The sequence below is a fragment of the Lutjanus erythropterus genome, chromosome 11, assembly GCF_056507025.1.
Source record: "Lutjanus erythropterus isolate fLutEry1 chromosome 11, fLutEry1.hap2, whole genome shotgun sequence".
Taxonomy (NCBI): domain Eukaryota; kingdom Metazoa; phylum Chordata; class Actinopteri; order Lutjaniformes; family Lutjanidae; genus Lutjanus; species Lutjanus erythropterus.
Window position 1 is genome coordinate 7593465 of NC_139327.1, and position 19925 is coordinate 7613389.

At 40.4% G+C, this 19925-nt stretch overlaps 1 protein-coding gene across 2 annotated transcripts in view; it reads left to right on the forward strand.

Annotated features, from left to right (window-relative positions):
* The window catches only part of LOC146318632 (protein turtle homolog B-like), a 194099-nt gene extending 174440 nt beyond the window's left edge, over positions 1-19659 (forward strand). For both annotated transcript variants that reach the window (XM_084730666.1, XM_084730665.1), the window contains 3 exons: positions 5867-7501; positions 13697-13824; positions 16275-19659. In XM_084730666.1, coding sequence (XP_084586792.1) covers positions 5867-7501; positions 13697-13824; positions 16275-16489 — 1978 coding nt within the window. In that variant the 3' untranslated portion in view covers positions 16490-19659. The remainder of the gene's footprint in view (positions 1-5866; positions 7502-13696; positions 13825-16274) is intronic.
* Positions 19660-19925: the final 266 nt, after the last annotated feature.

Genomic DNA, 19925 nt, shown 5'->3' on the forward strand with positions numbered 1-19925 from the left:
AAATTAAGGAAGCAAGCAGGTAAAGAAATGCAGGAAATGCAAAGGTATAATGAAAAGATGAGGCGGTGGGAATTTTCCTCAGACATATTATGAAGTTTCAAACAAAGAGTCTATACAACTAAAATTACAGTAAATTAATTTACTATCCACTGAAAAACAAACTTCCATGGCCTCTACCAGTTCTGAAACCATCACAAAAAAAAATCAGGAAATTTCCACTTCAGGGGTCGTAAATACCCCAAGAGGGGGGCATTCACAGTAAAACACAAGCCCATTTGAAGGCAGCATTTATACTTAAAGGGATAGTTCACCCATAATTGATAATTCAGTCATTATCTGCTCACGCTTATGCCGATTGAAGGTCAGTTTTTAGTGAACAAAACACTGCTGGAGTTTCGTTGGAAAATAGCATTCAGAATCTCTCAAACAATTTAAATAAATGGTGACCAGTTTTCTAATTGAAAAAACAACCACAAAAAATCATAAAATGTCGCCATACTACTCATCTAAGTCTCCTAAAGCCCCGACGTGCCGTTCACTTGCGTGCGCACACCGTCATGCCACACACCCCCAGTTCAGACGGTGTGCACATGAACATGGCTCCAAGCTAAGGATCTACAGTATAAATTTAGACTAAAAACTTGGTGTACATGACACCTTTCAAGTCAAATTGGCATTTTGGTGCTTTAGGAGATTATACCAGATAAACAGTTTGGAGGCATTTTGTGTTTTTTGTTTTTAAAAAGGTGCTTTTTTCCATTTGAAACCTGGTCACCATTCACTTCAGTTGTTTGGGAGATTCTGCAACACTGTTTTCCTGTGAAACTCCAGCAGAGTTTTGTGGAAAATTAAACCCCACCTTCAATTGACATGATGGTGAGTGGATAATGACTGAATTTTCTTTTCTGGCTGAATGTCTGGCTGCTGCCTCATGTTTACCATGCAAAAGAGTGATATCAATCTCATCTAACTCTCGTCAATAAAATGAACAAGTGTATTTCCCAAAATGTCAATCTTTTCCTTCAACACAATCCTTGTACTCTGCTCATGCTTTGTGGGTATTTCTGTGGTTTGAGCTGTATGTAACTGTATCCTTGCTCACTCCTTTAAATCGGTTTCACCTCCAGGTGTTGTGAAACACTTTCTTTTTGACACCTCTGATATGATAGACTTGACTGCTGTTCCTTTCTCCTCCTCGGTGCAGTCACAGTCACATCTTTTCTTCACTCCACATGTCAATCTACCTTGTTCCTTTAAATAGTAGTTCAGTGTTTTAATGGTCAATCTGTATTTTTTAGCAGTTTACAACAGTGCCAACTGCTCATGACAATATGTCTAAGCTTATGAATAAACATACTCAGTATTTTGTAAATCTGAGGGACCTAAATTTTTACAGCATCAGTATTGATCACTGAATCTTCATGCAGTGGCTATTTAATGGGGCAGTAATTGCTGTGTTGCCATAATTTGCTTTTTCTTATGATGCAGTCAGTTCAAAGAGCATCAGCAGTATTTCTCACAGTAATGTCTACTAAGCACATAAAGGCAGAATTCAGAATTTATACAGCCTGCATTTAATCATTTTGGCCACTATTCCCTTTGGTTATAGTAATTCTTTATAGAGAAACAGGCACACAATAACATCATCTAATATGTTAAGAGACCGCTTAACATATTATGTTTAGTTTTTACAAATAGAACTAATCAGAATTTAAAATAAAGTATTACCCTGTTGTCTAAACTTGTATTTGAAGTTGATGATTAGAATTTGAAACCAGTAGGAATAATGGTCAAAACTAAAGACATAACAAAATTAGTTGGTGATTGTTATATTGTATGGGCAGTCTTATGTGAACATACACACTTTTAAAGGGACAGTTCACGCCAGAAATACATACATACCTACAGAGTTTTGAAGATTTTGGCGAGATAGATGTCTGCCTTCTCTCTAATATAATGGGAATAAATGGCGCTTGTGTTGCTCAAAGCACCAAAAAAATAAATTTGAAAAACTCAACAATGTTTCTTTCTCAATATAATGAACCAGTTACTCAGGATAATCCACAGACCTTGTGGTGAGCACTTCCATGCAGTAGAATCTACAAAAACTACTTTCTTTCTAATAACAAAAAAATAGTTCCTACATGAAACTGCTCAAGAGGTCTGTGTGTTATTTTTAGTCATTTTTGAAGAAAAGACAAACCGGTTTTGATTTTTTCAAATGTGTTTTCTGGTGTTTTTAGCACCACAAGTCGAGTGCCATTTAGTCCCATTATTTTAGAGAGGAGGCAGACATCTCTCCAATATAATATAATATAATATAATATCTCCAAAACCCAGCACTTCACACTAAAACATCTGTCTCCATCTCTAGAAGGATAAACAATAATAGGACAAAGGAAAAATATGCATTTTTGATTTTGGGGTGAACTGACACTTTAAGACATGTATGTGTTTCTCTTATATTGTGTGTATATTGTCACTGTAGTTTATGACAACAAGCAACCAGATATTGCAGTATTGTGTGTCTCTGTAGCTCAATAAAGCAGATCAAGTATTTTTTCACACAAACCATATATGAGAAGGCATTGCACCCTGGAAACAAAGCTGGAATATCGAGTGTTTTTCATTCACTGTAGCCTTATAAGCCCTCTTTATGACATGGTTATTATAAGCAGATGCCTTTGGCTCTATGTTTCATTTTCCAGAAAATAAAGTAATTGTGGCTTCAAAAATAAGTCATGGTTTTCTTTTTATCATGTACTTTAAGGTCTGTTGGGTACTGGCCATAGTCTCAAATACAATTTATATAACTTTCTGTCATCACCTGTATTTGTCCTGACCAGTCAGGTTTCTCAACCTCAGAGCTGGTTACAGTAAAATACAGTTGCCCCAAGTGGGTCATCTTTTGTTTAGACTGACCTTTGACCTGGTTCTAGCAGATTTTGGCAGTCACTATCACTCCAGGCTATGATTGATCATATTTTCACTCTTCTCTTGGTGTCTTGGATCAAAGCCTCTCTTTTCCTCACTTGTCAGTTCCACCTGTCTGCCATACCAGAGCGTTACATTGCTGGTGATGACACCTACCTCAACCCTGTTGCTACAGTGTTGCTCAAATCTAGTGCAAATGCTGTTTCTGTCCTCTTTTGATATTTCATGGATCTATACTTTCTGGCCCTGAAGTGGTCTAGGAAGCTTTTTCTTCCAAGCTTGACTCCCAGTTTTACATCCTTTACAATCCACCTAACCATTTCAACATATTCACCTGGACAACCAAGTCATGCCCATGGCACTAAAAGGGTTTTTTCCCATGTAATTAGCACTGAGTGTAACTTTCTATCGCAGTAAGGGGAAAGGATTTTTAGATATTTAATGAAGTGTGTGTGCCACACCAACCCTGTCTCGACCTAACACTTTCAAATTGCATGCCGTGCATACTCTGAACTCCTATTTTGCGTGCGGGTGATTTGTTGATCCTTTACATTTACTTTTGTGGTCCGAGGTGGCAAAAGTACACACATTCTTTACTCGAGTAGAAGTACAGATGCATGTGTAAAAAAAGACTTGGGTAAAAGAAGAAATACTGATTTCATTTCCTTACTCAAGTAAAAGTGAAAAGGTACGGTCTCTGAAGTATACTCTGAAAGTATAAGAGTTAAAACTCGTCTTGTCACATCTTTTAGATCATTTTTCATCGTGTTACTTCTGTTTTGTCTTGTTATGTCATTTTTCGCAACGTGTTGTCTTTTTCATGTGTGATATGCACTGGTGAATACACCAAGGCATCGTCGACTCCTGCTATCCTCCTTTTGTTCTATCCATTTTGGTTGAAATCTGTTAGGAAGGCAGCTTGCAGTGATTTAAAAAAATCCCCACAGCTGGGTTAAAACTAAAGTAACAAATCTGTTTTGAAAATGTAAGGAGTAGAAAGTACAAATATTTGTGTTAAAATGTAGGGAGAAAAGTAAAAATCTGTCAGAAAAATAAATACTCAAGTAAAGTAGATACCTGAAAATTCTACTTGACTACAGAATTGTAGTATTTGCACTTAGTTACTTCCCACCTCTGCCCACAGTCAGGTGACTTTGGTTGTCATGACAGCAAATTAAACATCTGGCTAACCAACAGTTGCATTTTCATTAGGTTCAGGCAACAAAACTACTTGGATAAGTTTAGGAAAAGATCACAGTTTGGGTTAAAGCAAGTATGTTACATCACATAAATCATGTAACGCAGCTCATGATGTTGTGCAACTTAAAACTTTGAATAACATGAATAACAGTCCTGTGTGTTGTTTTATCCATCCAACCATCCCACCTCCTTGATACAGAGACTTTCTTGCTTTATAAATGGGAAGGCGTATCACCTGCACACAAACATGAATTTTGGTGTATGCACTGCACACAAGTCTAAAGTCGTGTTATTTGTCCACAGATTGAAGAGAAAGGGCATGGCATTGAGCAATAAAGGTGTTATGGAAAGGAAAAGACAGCCTATCGCTCACTTTCAACTGTGATTTTACCATGTCTGTATATGTATGGAGCCATGTTATTGTTTTAAATTGTCAAAAAGTTAGGGGAAGTGCTTAAAAAGGGCTGCAAGTCCTCCACGGTTCAACCATTAGAAATACGGACATCTTTAAAGGCCCTGAAAACTTTCTCAGCCAGCTTCTGACTGTGAGTGATGGGGTCCAACATGAGCATAGTATTTCAGGCCAAAGTTTCAGTTTCAGGCCAAACAGTTTTATTTCATTTGGATGATTTCATAGTTATTTTTCCTCTGTACTCTTCTCACTGCTTTGGAATGTTTGGGGCTCAGTTAGAAAAATGTGATGTCAAATACTTCCAGGAACCAATCCACCAAAGGTTTTAGCAACTTTTGAATCAGAAAGTGACAACAGTTTGTGTGTTGTTTGTTCACTCTCAATCAAATCTCATCAAGCCACACCCTCCTTGTCCTGATTAAGCAGTTTTTCAGTGTTAAACCCATTTTAAATCAACTGTTCTAGAGTACAGAGCCAAAATCTCTGAAAATATATCACTGTCCAAATACTTTGCACTTCAGCTAGCAAGGGTGAAAGGCCCTCTGTGGGTACTAACACACCAGTTTGTTGTTGTTTTTTCTCACTTCTTTGTAATGGAATTATGCATGAAATTAAATACATGTGAAGAGATTCACACTTGTCAATTTAGTGTATCATTTAGTGTGTGATATCCCCACCTTGTGTGCACCTTTCCAACCACTTCAAAGCATCACAAAAAAAAAACAATTGTCTTGTCACCAAACCACTGCATCTTCACTCTGTCAACCCTCACTTTTCAAGCACAGTATGTTTCCAGGTTATTTTACTAGGTTGGAGGCATAAGGACACAGTCACCAATGTGTGAATGTAGACGAGTAACCATTGCCTGCAGAGGGAAGCGCATACAGTCAGCTGCACATGCTGCTTAACTATAGGTTGCGACTTCACATGTCAAAGTTTACCAAAGTTTAACTCTAAGCATACCGAAGATGCAAGTTCACACATGTGACTGTGTCCTAACAGTGTGGCATAAAATCACATGATGTGTCTTTTTCCCATGCTTAACTATGCCAGAATCACTTAAAAGATTAAAGGATTAGGTGGTGCAGCAGAAAATACACACATCCCTTTGTTCACAAATGACTCAGGATCAAACTGATGATTTGAAGTACAAGTCATCATCCTGTAAATGGAGTGCAGCCGTCATTGATGTCGTTTATTACAGCTTTTATTGTAGCTGGATTCATCTTCAGCACCACCAGTGAAGCTTTGCACAGACGACTGGATTCTTGAGTTCCATATATCTTCAAATGTTCACCTCTTCTGTATTCTTTTCTGTAGGTCGTCTTCAGGAAAAGTGAGCCCAGAGAGCATTCGTTCGAAGGCATCCCCATCAGAATCATCTGAAGATAGTCACGACCAGCGTGGGAAGAAACCACCCCCGAGTCCAGGGAAGAAGGAGGAATTGTCTTTATACATGAAGACCAAAAGAGCAATAACAAGCAAGAAGTACAGCATCTCCAAGCATGAAGCCGAAGCAACAACACCCATTGAACTCATCAGCCGAGGCCCAGATGGACGCTTTGTCATAGATCCCACTGACACAGAAATGTCTGTTAAGCCCCGGCGAATTGAGGGCTTCCCCTTTGTGGAAGAATCAGACCTCTACCCTGAATTCCGGCAATCAGATGAAGAGAATGATGATCCTAGGCCTCTGCCACCAGTTATGGCCCCGCTTCGGCCTCACCAGATTTCCCCTATCTCCAGTCAGGAATCCTACCTGCAACCTCCAGCCTACAGCCCTCGTTTCCAGAGGCCCTTCGAAGGTATGACCATCATGGAGAGCAGTCGGCTCCAGGCCACTGGGCAGATCCGAGGCTCTCTCCATCACAGGGCTTTCTATGGCTATCTAGGCCCCCCTGGGGATCATGATCCCCCACCTCCTTTTTACATGCCCGATACCAGCCCGCTCAGCTCTGTCATGTCCTCCCCTCCATACCTTGCTGAAGGTCCTTTTGGTCACCCCATGATTCCTGAAGAAATAGGGGAGGGTGATTTCCCTCAGTATGCTGTCTCTGGTTTCCCTCTTCCTCTGACACTCACCTCTTCTCGTTCACCGGAGATTTGGCAGGGACTGGATTTCACCTTTGCAAGTCTGGAGGGGCCCCAATTCATTTTTCCACCACATCACCCTTTGCATCTCCGCCACGATTCCCCCTATCCTCCTCCACCTCATGTTCTTCCCCTCAGTGCTTTCCAGCCTTCCACCCTTCCAATGCCCACTTACCCAGCTGTCCTGCCACTGGAGGCCCCAAAGAGCCACTCAAGCAAGTCACCCAGCAAGGCCAAGCCTCATGGCTCCCCAGCCAAGCATTTAGCTATGCAAGAGGCACATTTAGGGCAGCTAAGACACACAAGCCACGGTATGGGTGTGCCGGTGTTGCCTTACACCGATCCAATGGCCCATATTGTCCCTAGCACATTCAGTAGCCTGGACACACGATGGTTTGAAACCACCCCTCGTTTCAGTCCCAGACAGGCTCGTAGGATGGATTCCGGCTTGCATCAGGTGGTTCTCCAGCCCTCTCGACTCTCACCCCTCACCCAAAGCCCCCTTAGTTCTCATGAGGGCTCCCCAGAGATTGTAGTACGTCCCCGGCCACGACCCAGCATTGCCCAACCTCCCATACCCCCAGAGATGTCTGAGATTACCCTCCTCCCTCCTTCCACAGCCAGCTTCTCAAGGAGATCTTCCCCCTCCTCCTCACCTGCCCAAGGCCAGGGTAGCAGGAGAGCAAGTCCCAGCTACCGTTCCCACATGGCCTTTGCCACCTCTGCAACCAGCTACCCAGCTTCCCAGTCCCCGTCACCCCCCATGGAAAGCAGCAACATATTTGGGCAGATGCCATCTCAGAGGAGGACTGAGGAGGAGATCCTTCCATCTGAGCCCTCTCCACCCCAGTTGTCAGCTTCAGGGTAGGTGCATTAGGCATGCAGAGAGGGATACCATTTGAGTCATCTGCACCAACCATTAATGCTTTAATGTGTGAAGTTGCTCTGACATTTTGGTTACTGAAGTGCTGTCTAATATCCATCAATTTTTTTTAAATCATCTCTGTGGCAAATTAGTTTTATAGTTTAGTTTATGCTTTTTTCATTTGTTAACACTTTTATGTGAACAATGAAAACTGTATGGTTGAAGGACAGCCATTGTGATGATTCATTTGATGAGAAGTTTTCAGTTTAGTTAGTCTGGTCAATGCTGCTTTTCATGTCAGACATCAAGTTAGAGGTATTCACCCATTGAATCTGTGAAGCATTGTTCCAAAATTATTACCATGAAAAATACATTTGCTTTTCTAGTGAAAAGTCCAAAAAGTGTGATTTTGGAGACAAATTATTTGCAGAATTGACAAGAAAATGCATCTGCTTCACAGATTCCATTTCAGACCTTTTGGGGCTACAGTCCATCAGGATGAAAAACACTATTGCCAGTGCATTGTGTAATTTGTTTGGCACAAGCCCCTAAAAGCCTGGGAATTTGCAGACATCACCACAGGATCCCCGTTTTTCCATCTGTATCATGCGTTACCCTGCTTTCACCTAACAGGAGGAATCCCATAATATTCATCAAATTGATTCCCCAGACAAAGCAAACACCCATTGTTATGTCTAGCTCCAAGCCTTTGAAGATGCCTTTATCATGCGGAGGGATGCTTTAAGAAGAGTTCATCTTGGCAGGCCCTGCGGCCCATCCTCGGCCTTAGTAACCTGACTGCATGACCAATTCTCCTTACCTTCCAACCTCTCAGATTTTTTCCTATCCTACTTCCCCTTCCCTTTCTATAACCGTCCTCTCCCCAACCCCTTTAATTGCCCCCAGGACACTCCCAGGTCTGACTACCAAGGAGAGGTTGTTGGGCAAAGTGTGTCACAGGGCCTGTCCGCTTCTTCTCATGTACTGCAATGTCTCCATCATTATGAATTAGGGGCAGTATGGTGGTTCTTGATGGCTCCTGGAGTCTTACCTGCTTTGTTTTTGATTGATCTCAGCTATCTGGGCAGCGTTGTTGTGACCAGGTCCTCTACACCGCAATAGGTAAGGGTTGGATCCATGTCTGAAAGGGGGGGGTTAGCAGGTGGGACTTTTTTGATCACCTCGTCCTTTAAAGGGGAATACAAGACTTTGAGTCTTTGTTTGATTTGTTCCTTCCTTCAGTCAACATGTGTAGTTTATTTCAGTTCTTTCCTTTTTTCCTTTTTCTCAAAGTAGCTATGCATTTTAAGTTCTGCAGTCTTCAGTACATTATGCATTCTGACTGATATGCATATGCCATCTGTTAACTCAAGTAATAGATAAGGTCAGAGATGTATCACCAACATGATTTCATGCTTGAGTGGTTTGCTAACTGACCACATTCACATGCAAATTTGTCAACCGTTAATAACAATACCTCACTGCAGATAAATCTACCTCAGGCTCACGCATAAGTAAGACAATAGTAATCTTATCAGCCTCAAACCAATTTAAATATTTATTGAAGCATTGATTGAATACTTGGTTCACTGTTCTGAAACTTAGTTTGGTATAGGTCACCGATTGATATTGTATGGAACACATTTGAGAGTAGAATTGGGTGCAAAAGCCAAAGAACACATCTGTGCGTGGTCAAACTGGACTCTAACCAAATGGTTCCAAGGTTCAGACATGTTTCTACGCTCAAATACCTTTAGTCTACAAATAAAACCACACAGAGTTGTGTCCTAAATGACATGGCCAAAATTTGAATGGTTGATGATATTTTGTATGAGCTCAGTCCTCTTCTCTGTCTCGATACCCCGAAACAGATCAATGCACTTGATATCCTGTTAGGTCCTAGTATGCCTCAAGCGAGTGGAAAAATATTTTCTCCCTCAGTTCGCTTTGAATTAATGCAAATAACTCTTCAGTAAATATGACTGCCACAATCCAAAGTCATCTCAAGATATCAAAAGTCTAAACTAGGTTAGCATGACTCTCATCCCCACTCACCTCCACTCCTCCTGGGGTGGTCTGTGGAGGGGCATCCAGCTGATCTGACTGCGTGGTCGATTAAGGTCTGTTCCTTTTCAATCCAAACTCTACGCTTCCTTTTCCAATTCCTACAAGTGTGTTTATGTCATAGGGGATACATGTTTCAACAATAAAGCCAAAAAATAACAGATTAAACAAAGAAAGTAGCAAAGTTTGAAAGAGCTACTGGCTGCAGCATTTACAGTACATGTGCTGGTATGGTGTGTCCTTGGGGAAAAAAAGGGGTTTGTTAGTGACTATTATTACCTCCATTCAGGCAACAACATTGCATTTAGAAATCCCCAGACAATCAGTAGACAGCGAGATATCCACTTGTTTGGTGTCACGAGACTATTAAAGATACAAGCTTTAGACGGCAAGTCCTTTTTAAAAGTAATTGGAAGAAATTTTGATGCTGATGCATTACCTATGAAACATATTTCATAAACAAGCTTTGCTATATTTGAAATATTTACAAAAACAAGTCAAAGCCACATGCTGAGGAGAAGATCTGGTTTACGTGTCCCCAAGAACAGAATGCACTGCAAACTGCCAAGCTCCTGGCAACAGCTTTTTCTGCTAGATTCATGGTCAAGGCCCAGCAATCAAACAAACTGCACATGCCAGGGATACAGTCAATGTGTGCCTCCTTCCCTCTTCCTCCCTTTAGCCAAGTCATAAGCCAAACCATCCCATTCGGCCCTCTTCCTCAGGATGAAATCAATTGTTGCTCAACTGGTGGTTGCTGGGGAGATAGTCAGGGATTACTTTGAGGCCCACAATGAATATTTGATACTTTTTCATTGAAACTATACTGTAGTTGTGCCTACAACTCACTAGTTTGACCCAGCATTTTTGGCAAGATATTAAACTGACATCCAGCTGCTTCAGGTAATCCTGGCCTCCTCCTCTCCTCAGTCAGAAGATGGGTCAAGTAGGTGTTCAAAGGACAAGCTTCATCATCAGGCCATCAAAGAATAATGCTAATAATGAAGGGCGTTTAACCCATAGACAATATAACTGGGGAATGGTACTTCTGGGTCTGAAAACCAAGTTGGAAATGCCTTAAGCCTGAATTCTTTCTAATAGCCAGTAGGGGGTGACTGCAAGAAGTCTGATCCAATGTAAGCTTATGAGAAATGACTCTACTTCTCACTTGATTTATTACCTCAGTGAACAGTTTCCTCATGAGTTTATGATCTCAATTGCTAGTTTCAAGTCTTTTTCAGTACATCATGATGTTTATTTTGTAATCTGTGGTACCATTTAGAGTGAACTAGACAATAAAGCATTGTTTGCTTTAGGGCGTGGCTTACCTTTCAAGGCAGCTGGACTCACAAGATCACAAGATCAAGTGAGAATCCATCTTGTCAGGCTTCAAGTTGTCCATTTGTGTCCGCACCAGAAGTGGCGCAAAGAGGGACTACTGGTGGGTTTCATGGGCTTAGTTGTAGGTGTGACGACAGCGAGAAGCCTCCTTTGAAGCGACTCATCTCGAACAAACAATGCTGGCTCCTGAAGAGGTTAAGCATAGATACTGTGATAGCATCAGTTATATCAGAACTGGAAAGTATTTCTTCATTGAAAGAAGAGCAAAGAATGCTACTGAAGGCTTTTCTCCATGGAAAAGATGTTTTTGCTCTTCTCCTGAGTTAGTATGTGTTAGACGTCACAGACAAATGGTTCATCCAATCAACTGCTAAGTGTATTTTGAAAGTGCCTTCCCTTTTCCAAACAGTTTCTAAGGTCTACTTCCCAGATGGTTCTGTGTAACAAACCATCTGGCATGTGAGGTTAGGGCATGGCTACCTTCTGACCAGCCAGATCCAATCAGGATAGTGGCGTAGCAATGTGCATCCTCCCTAGCTCCACCACCTCATCCAAATATGGTCACCTCTGGTTCCAAATAAAAAACAGCACTTTAAAACAGGAGTCCATGAACCAAAGGGTGAGTTTATGGTGGATTTACACTTGGTCATACCACTAATTTATTGAACAAACAAACAAACAAAAAAAAAGCAAAGTTTATTAGATGGCCACACACATAGTCATAGAACTTAAGTTACATTCTGGGAATTCTGGTTTTTCCATAAAAACAAACATTCTATTCTCAGCAGGTATGATCACCAATATATTTTGGTATTTTGTGTCTTTCCATACATTTCCTATACAGATTATTACAAGATGTGGCATACTGTGTATTTATGAATGGGTGGTCTATGTGGACTTCCACATAGACATTCTTTATCCTCAGATGATCACTTCCTAAAAACTTTCTTAGCATTCTCCTCAAGCGTGACACATTCTCCCATTTATATTTTACAGATGCTTGTATTGTATGACACCAATTGAAAATATTTTGGACCCCAATCTCCAAGAAATATTTTGTAAGATTGGCGTTATGACGTCACATTAAGCTGTGTGTCCACTGGGAGCCATCATTCACAGCTCTTATTTTTGCATTAAGAGTAACGCAGAAATGCTGTTGCATGTTTCTGGCAGTGATGAAAGGCTTAGCATGTATAAAGTTCTCAGCTCACTTGTTTCTAGAAGTTAAAAAATATTCCAGCTTTTATCAGAAATGCAGTAGTTCAAGCAGCAGAACAGTAGCAGGAGCCATGAGCAGCACTTCCCGCAAGCATCTCTTTAGCCTGAATAACTAAGCACAGATTCCTAGTGGACACATGGCCTTAATCCCCCGTATAAAGCATCTGTATAGAGCATGAATCAAACCATCTACTGTAAGTATACAATTGCACTTGTAAGTTTGGACTGCAGAACAGTTCTCACTATCATGTGAAGCAAGTGTCCTGCCAAAGCAGCTTATGCACTTCTTTTTTACCCTAAGGAACAAATATTTCGCCAAGGGCTTGCAGAGGGGGGACACTCAGGGGGCCTTGAGGACCCCGATGTTTGAGCGAACTGCCCAATGAAGTGCTTTTGAATGTATTCCCCTTTAAAGTCGTGTTCCATGTGCAAACTGCCATGCATGCCATCGCTAAATATTGCTCCTCCGTTTCAAAAAAGAAACAATTCTATGGATAAATTCTTGTTACATTTGTTGTCCTAGTGCTTCGCTTTTCTTTGGCTTATTTTTCATTATGTGACTGTTCCCGAGTAGTCATTTTCCCCTCCCGCCATCTCTCCCCCTGTCAGCATGGTGAAGCCCATTGTAGACAGTATCCATGTCTATGAATACATATTGATGATGCTTTGTTGCTCAGCTGTGATTCTCCCCCTCTACTAACGACCATCGGTTTCTCTCTGCAGCCACGGTGGGAAGATGTCCTCTCTGTAATGCTAATTGTTTTCTGTGCCTTGAGAGAACCAAGTGTGTGTTTGTGGCAGAGATCTGTGGGCTGCCAAGTCATAAGTGCCTCCATGAATGGGAGGGAGGTCTGTAGATGCCATCATGAGCAGCTGAGAAATATACACTCCACACCGAGGAAACATTTGCACCTGTTATTTTCAGTGGGATAGATTAAGTTTTTTTGTTGTTGTTTTTTTAAAGAATCATGCAATCTGCAAACATATCATCAATTGATTACATTTTGTTTAAAACATTCTTCATTTTTATGGAGAATTTTCCTCTGAAACCAACAGTGCAAGTCTTTTTAAATGTTGTATCTTCTCAAAAACTTTACTCACTGTTCTAATCTACACCATCAGGTAAATAGAGTGTTTCAGGGATTGTGTAACACTTTGCTTTTCTTTGGATGAAGATTGTTTGGATCAATTTGAGCAAAATATCTTAGATGTCCCTGAAGGGCAATGAAATTTCAAGGTGCACAATTGAATATACCATCTGGATTTATGGATATATAATTTCACTAATTTTGTGAAATATAATCATCATTGACCTACATTTAATCCAGATGATGTGCAAGGTTTTGGTAATAGTAGAATTAATTACTTTGCTGGATTTCAGAGTACAGCTCTTTAGGTGTCTCACATTGATCCTTTGGCAATGTGCTGCACCTCTTGCTTAGCACGAGCAGTGCTGTTTTGAGACCGTGTGGGTTTCTGGTTTTGTTGCGCTCCGTAGTGCAGAAACACAGTCCACTGACCATGTCTGGCCTGGAGTTACCCGTTGTCCCCTCTCTCTGTTCTTTATCCAGAAAACGTCGAGGTGCGCCGAGTGCCCTTTCGGGGTCTGAGAGGATTGATGCACTGAGATACCAACGTATTAAAAAGGCCAAGAAGATGACGATGAACAACAATAACTCCAAGACCAGAAAGAAAGCAGGTGTGAACCCTGTTCCTGTCTGTTCTCTTCTTCTTTTTATACAGTGATATTTTTAAACTTGCCACATCATGATGACCACAGGTAAAATGCTTTTTTCTTCTCAAAGAGTAAGTATTCTTATGTTTTTTGTGAACTACAAATGATTAATCACATGTATTTGTGATAGTATCAGTACATTCTTGCAATAGGTGAACTGAAATGTTAAAATTGGTAGTTTGGCCCTTTAAAATTCAAGCATCTGTAATATCCCTTTTAAGGTACAGTGTGTGCATTACCTTTTATGATTTTGTGACGCAAATGTTTCAGCAGGAAATAAGTAATCCTATAGTTTGATCCAGAGTCCTGCATGGGTCCAGTTTTACAAACCAACACCCATCTGCACCTCCAAAGCTGAGTATCAGAGCCGACCTGTTGCCCCCAATTATCTTTATTGCCTTTAAAAAGCTACAAAAGTACTTTTTGGCACTTTTTACAAGCAGTAAAGCCACTGACAGTGTTATTCTCACAGTCTCTGAGCACACCAAATTTCTACCAAACATCTGGCTTTTTCCCCATGACCATACCTGTGAATTTATGTCAATTTTTTACACATTGCACAACTTTTTAGTGGGTTGCCCAGCAGGTACCCAACTGACTGCAAGACTGTAGTTTGCTCAAAATGTGTGACGTGACTTTTCACATCTCAATCAGTGATGCTCCTGTCAGTCATCATATCACACCCTCCCATACTAAATAAACTGGTTAGGGTTAACCTAGCTAAGGCCAGTTAGCAGCAGATAGTGGTTACCTCAGCAACAAGTAAAGATAGCTGTTTGTCTATTAGGTAATTCTGTAAATTACCTCAGTACTGTACTTTGTCATCAATCTGGCTTTATAACATTTTCATGAAGTCATTATTCATTATTATAATGCTCTTATAACAGCCAGTGTCAAAACTAGCCACATTTGACAGTGTAATGTCATGTTCAAACATAAAGCTAAACAGTTTCTTTAAGTTTGATAATGTCAAGTTGTCATAACAAAGAAGTCTCAAACAGAAATTTGACATGTACTTGTCAAAGATGTCCCATCTGCTAACATGGAAGTAGCAAGATTCATGACCTGCACTGCAGCCTGCCAATTTTGGGGATCTCACATGTTGTCTGTCTTTATAAATGTCAGTGCAATGTGTGTTAACAATCTGTGTGTTCAACAAATTTGATGTAGACTAAACTGCGTTCAACGCAGGCTGGTCTGTTGTGCTGGCTCTCTGTATATAGACTTATTCTGTGCCTGTGCCCACAAATTAACCAAAATGTGGGAACAAAGTCTATTTTGAGCCCACATTTGAATAAAAATGAATGAAAGCATTTCCAGCGCTCGATGTAGTAAAACGTTGCCTCAATATATTTTTTTTTCTCTCAGTGGCCACTCCAGAGCTCTGCAGGATCTAAATGTAAGGATCTTCTAGCTCTGATCTCTTATTTGTGCTTGACATTCAGAAGGCAACTATACTACATAAGCTTGACTAACCTGGCTACTGCAGAATGGTCTATAAACCACCGCTACAGCCCCTTTTACACTGAACAAAAAAACACTGTTATGTTAATGGTTACATCTGGATTCCACCTTCCATGTGGAAGGGTATAATCTGTATTCACTCCAGAGTTAAATGACTTCAGATTGACCCACAAATTTTTGCCCGTTTTTGGTGGGGAGGCAGGGAAGGTCTGTCACCACCATTGGTAACTTCTGTGACTCTGCTGTATGACTTAAGTTGATTGGTTTCGGCGCATCAGCCCAGCACAGTGGTGTTTGTACCTACTTGAAAGTGTCTGCTTCAGGTAATCCTGGCCTCCTCCTCTCCTCAGTCAGAAGATGGGTCAAGTAGGTGTTCAAAGGACAAGCTTCATCATCAGGCCATCAAAGAATAATGCTAATAATGAAGGGCGTTTAACCCATAGACAATATAACTGGGGAATGGTACTTCTGGGTCTGAAAACCAAGTTGGAAATGCCTTAAGCCTGAATTCTTTCTAATAGCCAGTAGGGGGTGACTGCAAAATCAGGAAATGTTGGGTTGTCATCAGCATAATTACTTCAGTAACTTAACGAGACTATACAGCAGAGAATGAACATGAAACTGTAGGGAAGGCCGAAACCTGAAAGTACAAACAGTGACTTGAGAGAAACTAAACTTCAAACCACAGAGATTCAGATAGAAGCTACAAAAGTACTGAGAGCTGAACACTCAATTTCAAAACCATCTCTCTCTGCTCTCCTGCACACACTTGTTCAGTTCAGTATTGTCCAGCATGTATCAGAAACTAGAGGCAAGCCCATCTACTGGCAATGGAAAAAGGGACAATTGCCTATTTTTAGCAGGTTTAGCTGTGAATGCATGCATTTTGGTGTAAAAGCAACATATGAGCTCTCTTAGCAATGACATGCCTTTTATCTGCCCTCCACCAGGTGTCTCCACCTCTCAGACCCAGCAGGCCTACACCTCTCAGGTACTCCAGCCCGAAGAAGCTCTCTACCTCCGCAAGAAGAAGAAACGGCCCATCCTCCATGACCCATATACTCGCTTTTCTGCTCTGCTGTACCGCCGCCCACAACGGGAGGACCAGAAGGCTATTTTGGCCAGCATGGACAACATAGACCTCGACCATGCCACCCTCCTCTAAAAGCCCTTGAGGACAAGGTCACAACCACGCAATACGTCCCCCCCAATTCCAAAATAACACAAGCTACAGCTGGAAAAAAAAAAACAAAAACACGATCAGTTAAAGATGTTTGCGATTGATGATCTATTAAGGGGAATAGCACTAAATTTCACCACTCAGATTTGGTATATTCTGTAGCTACGCCCCTGGTCAGTTCAATCCGCATTAGTAAGCATTCTGCCATGTTCACAAGCTAATCTGTGATGGCCACAAATGTAGAACCAAAAAAATATTTCTTTTCAGAGACCAAACTTATTTTTTCCATTAAAAAAAAAAAAAAAGATTAATGATCGTGTCTAGAAAATAGCAGCATTGATGATTGGAATGGCATCACAGATTGGAGTTCTGAGACTTCCCCTCTGAAAAAAAAGTTTTGATTCTTTTTACAAATGCACAAAAATATTTGTGTATGCTTTAATCAAGTAGTATTCCCTTTAAAAAAAAAATAAATAAAAAGTTTAGACTTTTACCGATTTAGATCAAAACAATAGCTGCCACAGTTTTCCAAAATTTTACTCCAGTGCAAAAAGATGAATACAAAAAGAGTCAACACATGATTACCAGTTCCTGTTTTTCCTTTTTTTCTTCTTTTTTTTTTTCAAACCCTAGTTTTCCAGTGTTACTGTTTTTGATTTGAAAGGCTTCTCCAGGCTTGGGTCATGTTTCTTGTGCTGAGCCAATCCCCCCCACCCACACCCCCACCCCTCCCAACCCCACCTCCAAAAAAAAAAAATCCCTTGGGTCTCCGTTTACAGCACCTTTTCCACGGGATCCTCTCCGCCAGCAAAACGTCTCTTATCTGCCGAGAAAACTCACCTCACAAACATGGGTGTTCTCACTTCCTACCAAGTATACCTCAGAGCACAGGACACGAGACCACACAACCACCAGGATCAGCCAGCAGAACAAACTAGCCTTTTTTTTCCATCTCTTTTAGTCGCCGTTGTGTTCCACTCGCCTTTCTTATAACAACGTGTTCTAGCTTTCCGTTCCTGTTAGGTGTACATACGTTGAGTTCATCCAGTTTATTTATCTTTAAGGGTGATAATTCTGTCACGTAAGTGAAGAAATTCACTCTACTCATCTTTTTTGCTCTGTCGTAAATGATCAAGACGTGGGCTTGTTGTTGAAGGAATGTCTGACAAAAAGAAACACAACCCTGGACGACTCTGCAGAAGGAATTCTATTGACTTTCACCATGTAATTTCTTATTGAATAGATGTCATTCAGCCTTGAATCACTCACCAGGGGCTTACTCTACATTTATATTTCACACACCATTAACAGGCACAATGAGTTATTCTATATAGTAATTTAATTGCTCCAATTAGCTGCTCAGTCTTTAGCTTCTCATATCACAGAACAGTTTGCACTGGAGCAAAATCTTGTCCATTTCTTCTCCATCTCCAGTTCTTCTACTTTAGGTAGTGTAGAGGGTTCCAAATCCCATTCAGAAAGAACTATTAGTATGCCAAAAACAATTCAATTAAAAAAGCAACAACAACCATACATAGTGGAGGATGAGATTTTGTGCCATAGTATATGATAGTATTTTTTTCATACATATTAGAGGGCATAAAAAACAATGGCTTTGTTTGGCCTTAATGGAGCTTCTGGTTGGTTGCCTGCTTCACTTGTGTCTAATATTTATTTCTATTTAGGTTTTTTTATTTGTGTGTCTGTGCGAGTGCGTGTGTGTAAGTACCCTCCTCTTTTTGCCATTTTCTATTCACAGCCTTGTCTTTTTATGTGTGCGTCATTTGAAATGGAAATGCTGAGAGTACAGTCATCTATGTGGCACTGAAGGCAACACAAAGTGAGCCAACAGTTTTTTTGTTTATTTTTCTTTCTTTTTTGTTGTTGTTGATGTATACTACACTGGTATAAGCAGTTTTGTTTACATGTTGCTCAGTTTTATTTTGAAAGATTCAAAATGATTGAGATGATTAAATTTGCCTGTCAAACTGACATGGAGATGTGGATACTAAAGGGGCTAGAATGAATTTTTATTGGACAAGAAAAGGACGTGCCATAACATCAGAAACTATATCAACAACAGATGGGTGTGTACTGTAACACTTCGAGCTTTTGTTGCTGTCTTTCTTTCAGTTTTGGTCAAAAGGTGCTCAGTTTCTTCAGAACTTGTAACATATCTTGGGCTCCTAATACGACAAGAAAGCGAAGCAGTGTCCGTGTTCTGCTGAACTGTGTTTGGAGTGGTATTGCTCATAGGTATGTTCAGTTTTATGTATTTATTTGTTTGTGTGCATTTTTATTGTGATTTTGAGCAGATTCTGACACGGCTGCAACTCCAACATAGTCTTCTAAAATCATTTAAAAGCGACTGAATTTCCACAATAAATGCTCGCAAAGGAATCAGCTTCGAGGTCCCAGAAATTCTGACGGCTGATCTCTTCTCTCATGTTTGAGTTTTAAAATGCGATGAAGAATTTTTTCACTAACAGCAGAGAATAACAACTAATTATCATACATATATAGACAAGCAAAAATTATTCGACTCACAAACATACCCAGAATACTGGAAAAAAGAAAATAACTGCATCATACAGGTGCATTTGGGTTGCTTTACTAATTTTTAAAAAAGCAGAAGCTAGTGCCTTTATTTGTGATGGAATTATGTCTCCAACATTTCAGTCTGGTCAAAAAAATGCACTTATTGTGGAAATGACTTTATAATAATAGAGTTTGTAAAAAATGTTAACATCTGTAACTAAAGTGAAACCACAATCTCTACTTCCAAAGATGACAAAGTCAGCATGAATAATATCAGTGATGAAGTGGCATGATGCATGTAGAACATCATTGACAAGTCATTTTATTAATAAGAGCTGCTGCCCACCTCTGTGAATGTGGTGGTGTTTGAAGGACACTGCAGACAATAGTTTGGAAAGTCTCGAGAGAAAAGAAGGAGGATGGATGAGAGCAGCTCATCCAGGTGCTTTGCTCCTGTGTCATGCCTTAACTTCTTTTTCTGGTGAAAACAACCACTCTGATTCGACTAGTGGTAAATACAAATTCTGAGGGTTTTAACCTGACATGTCAGATGGTTTGTTACACAGAACCATCTGGGAAGGTGTCCTTAGAAACTGTTTGGAAAAGGGCAGGCACTTGACAGGTGATTGGATTAACCATCTGTCTATCACATCTAACACAGACTAACTTCAACTAATCAGATCAAACTCTTGCTGAAGCTGATGCTAATGTCATGTATCTGTCACTTTTTTATATCATTAAGACACTTTATTTAGTCATTTTGATACTATTGAACCAAACTCCATTCTAAAAACAGGTGATTTATGGTAGGGCCATAGTTTTTCACAGTAAAAACTAAAGTTACACCATCACTATGACTCCTTTCTTATTCACGTCGATCTAG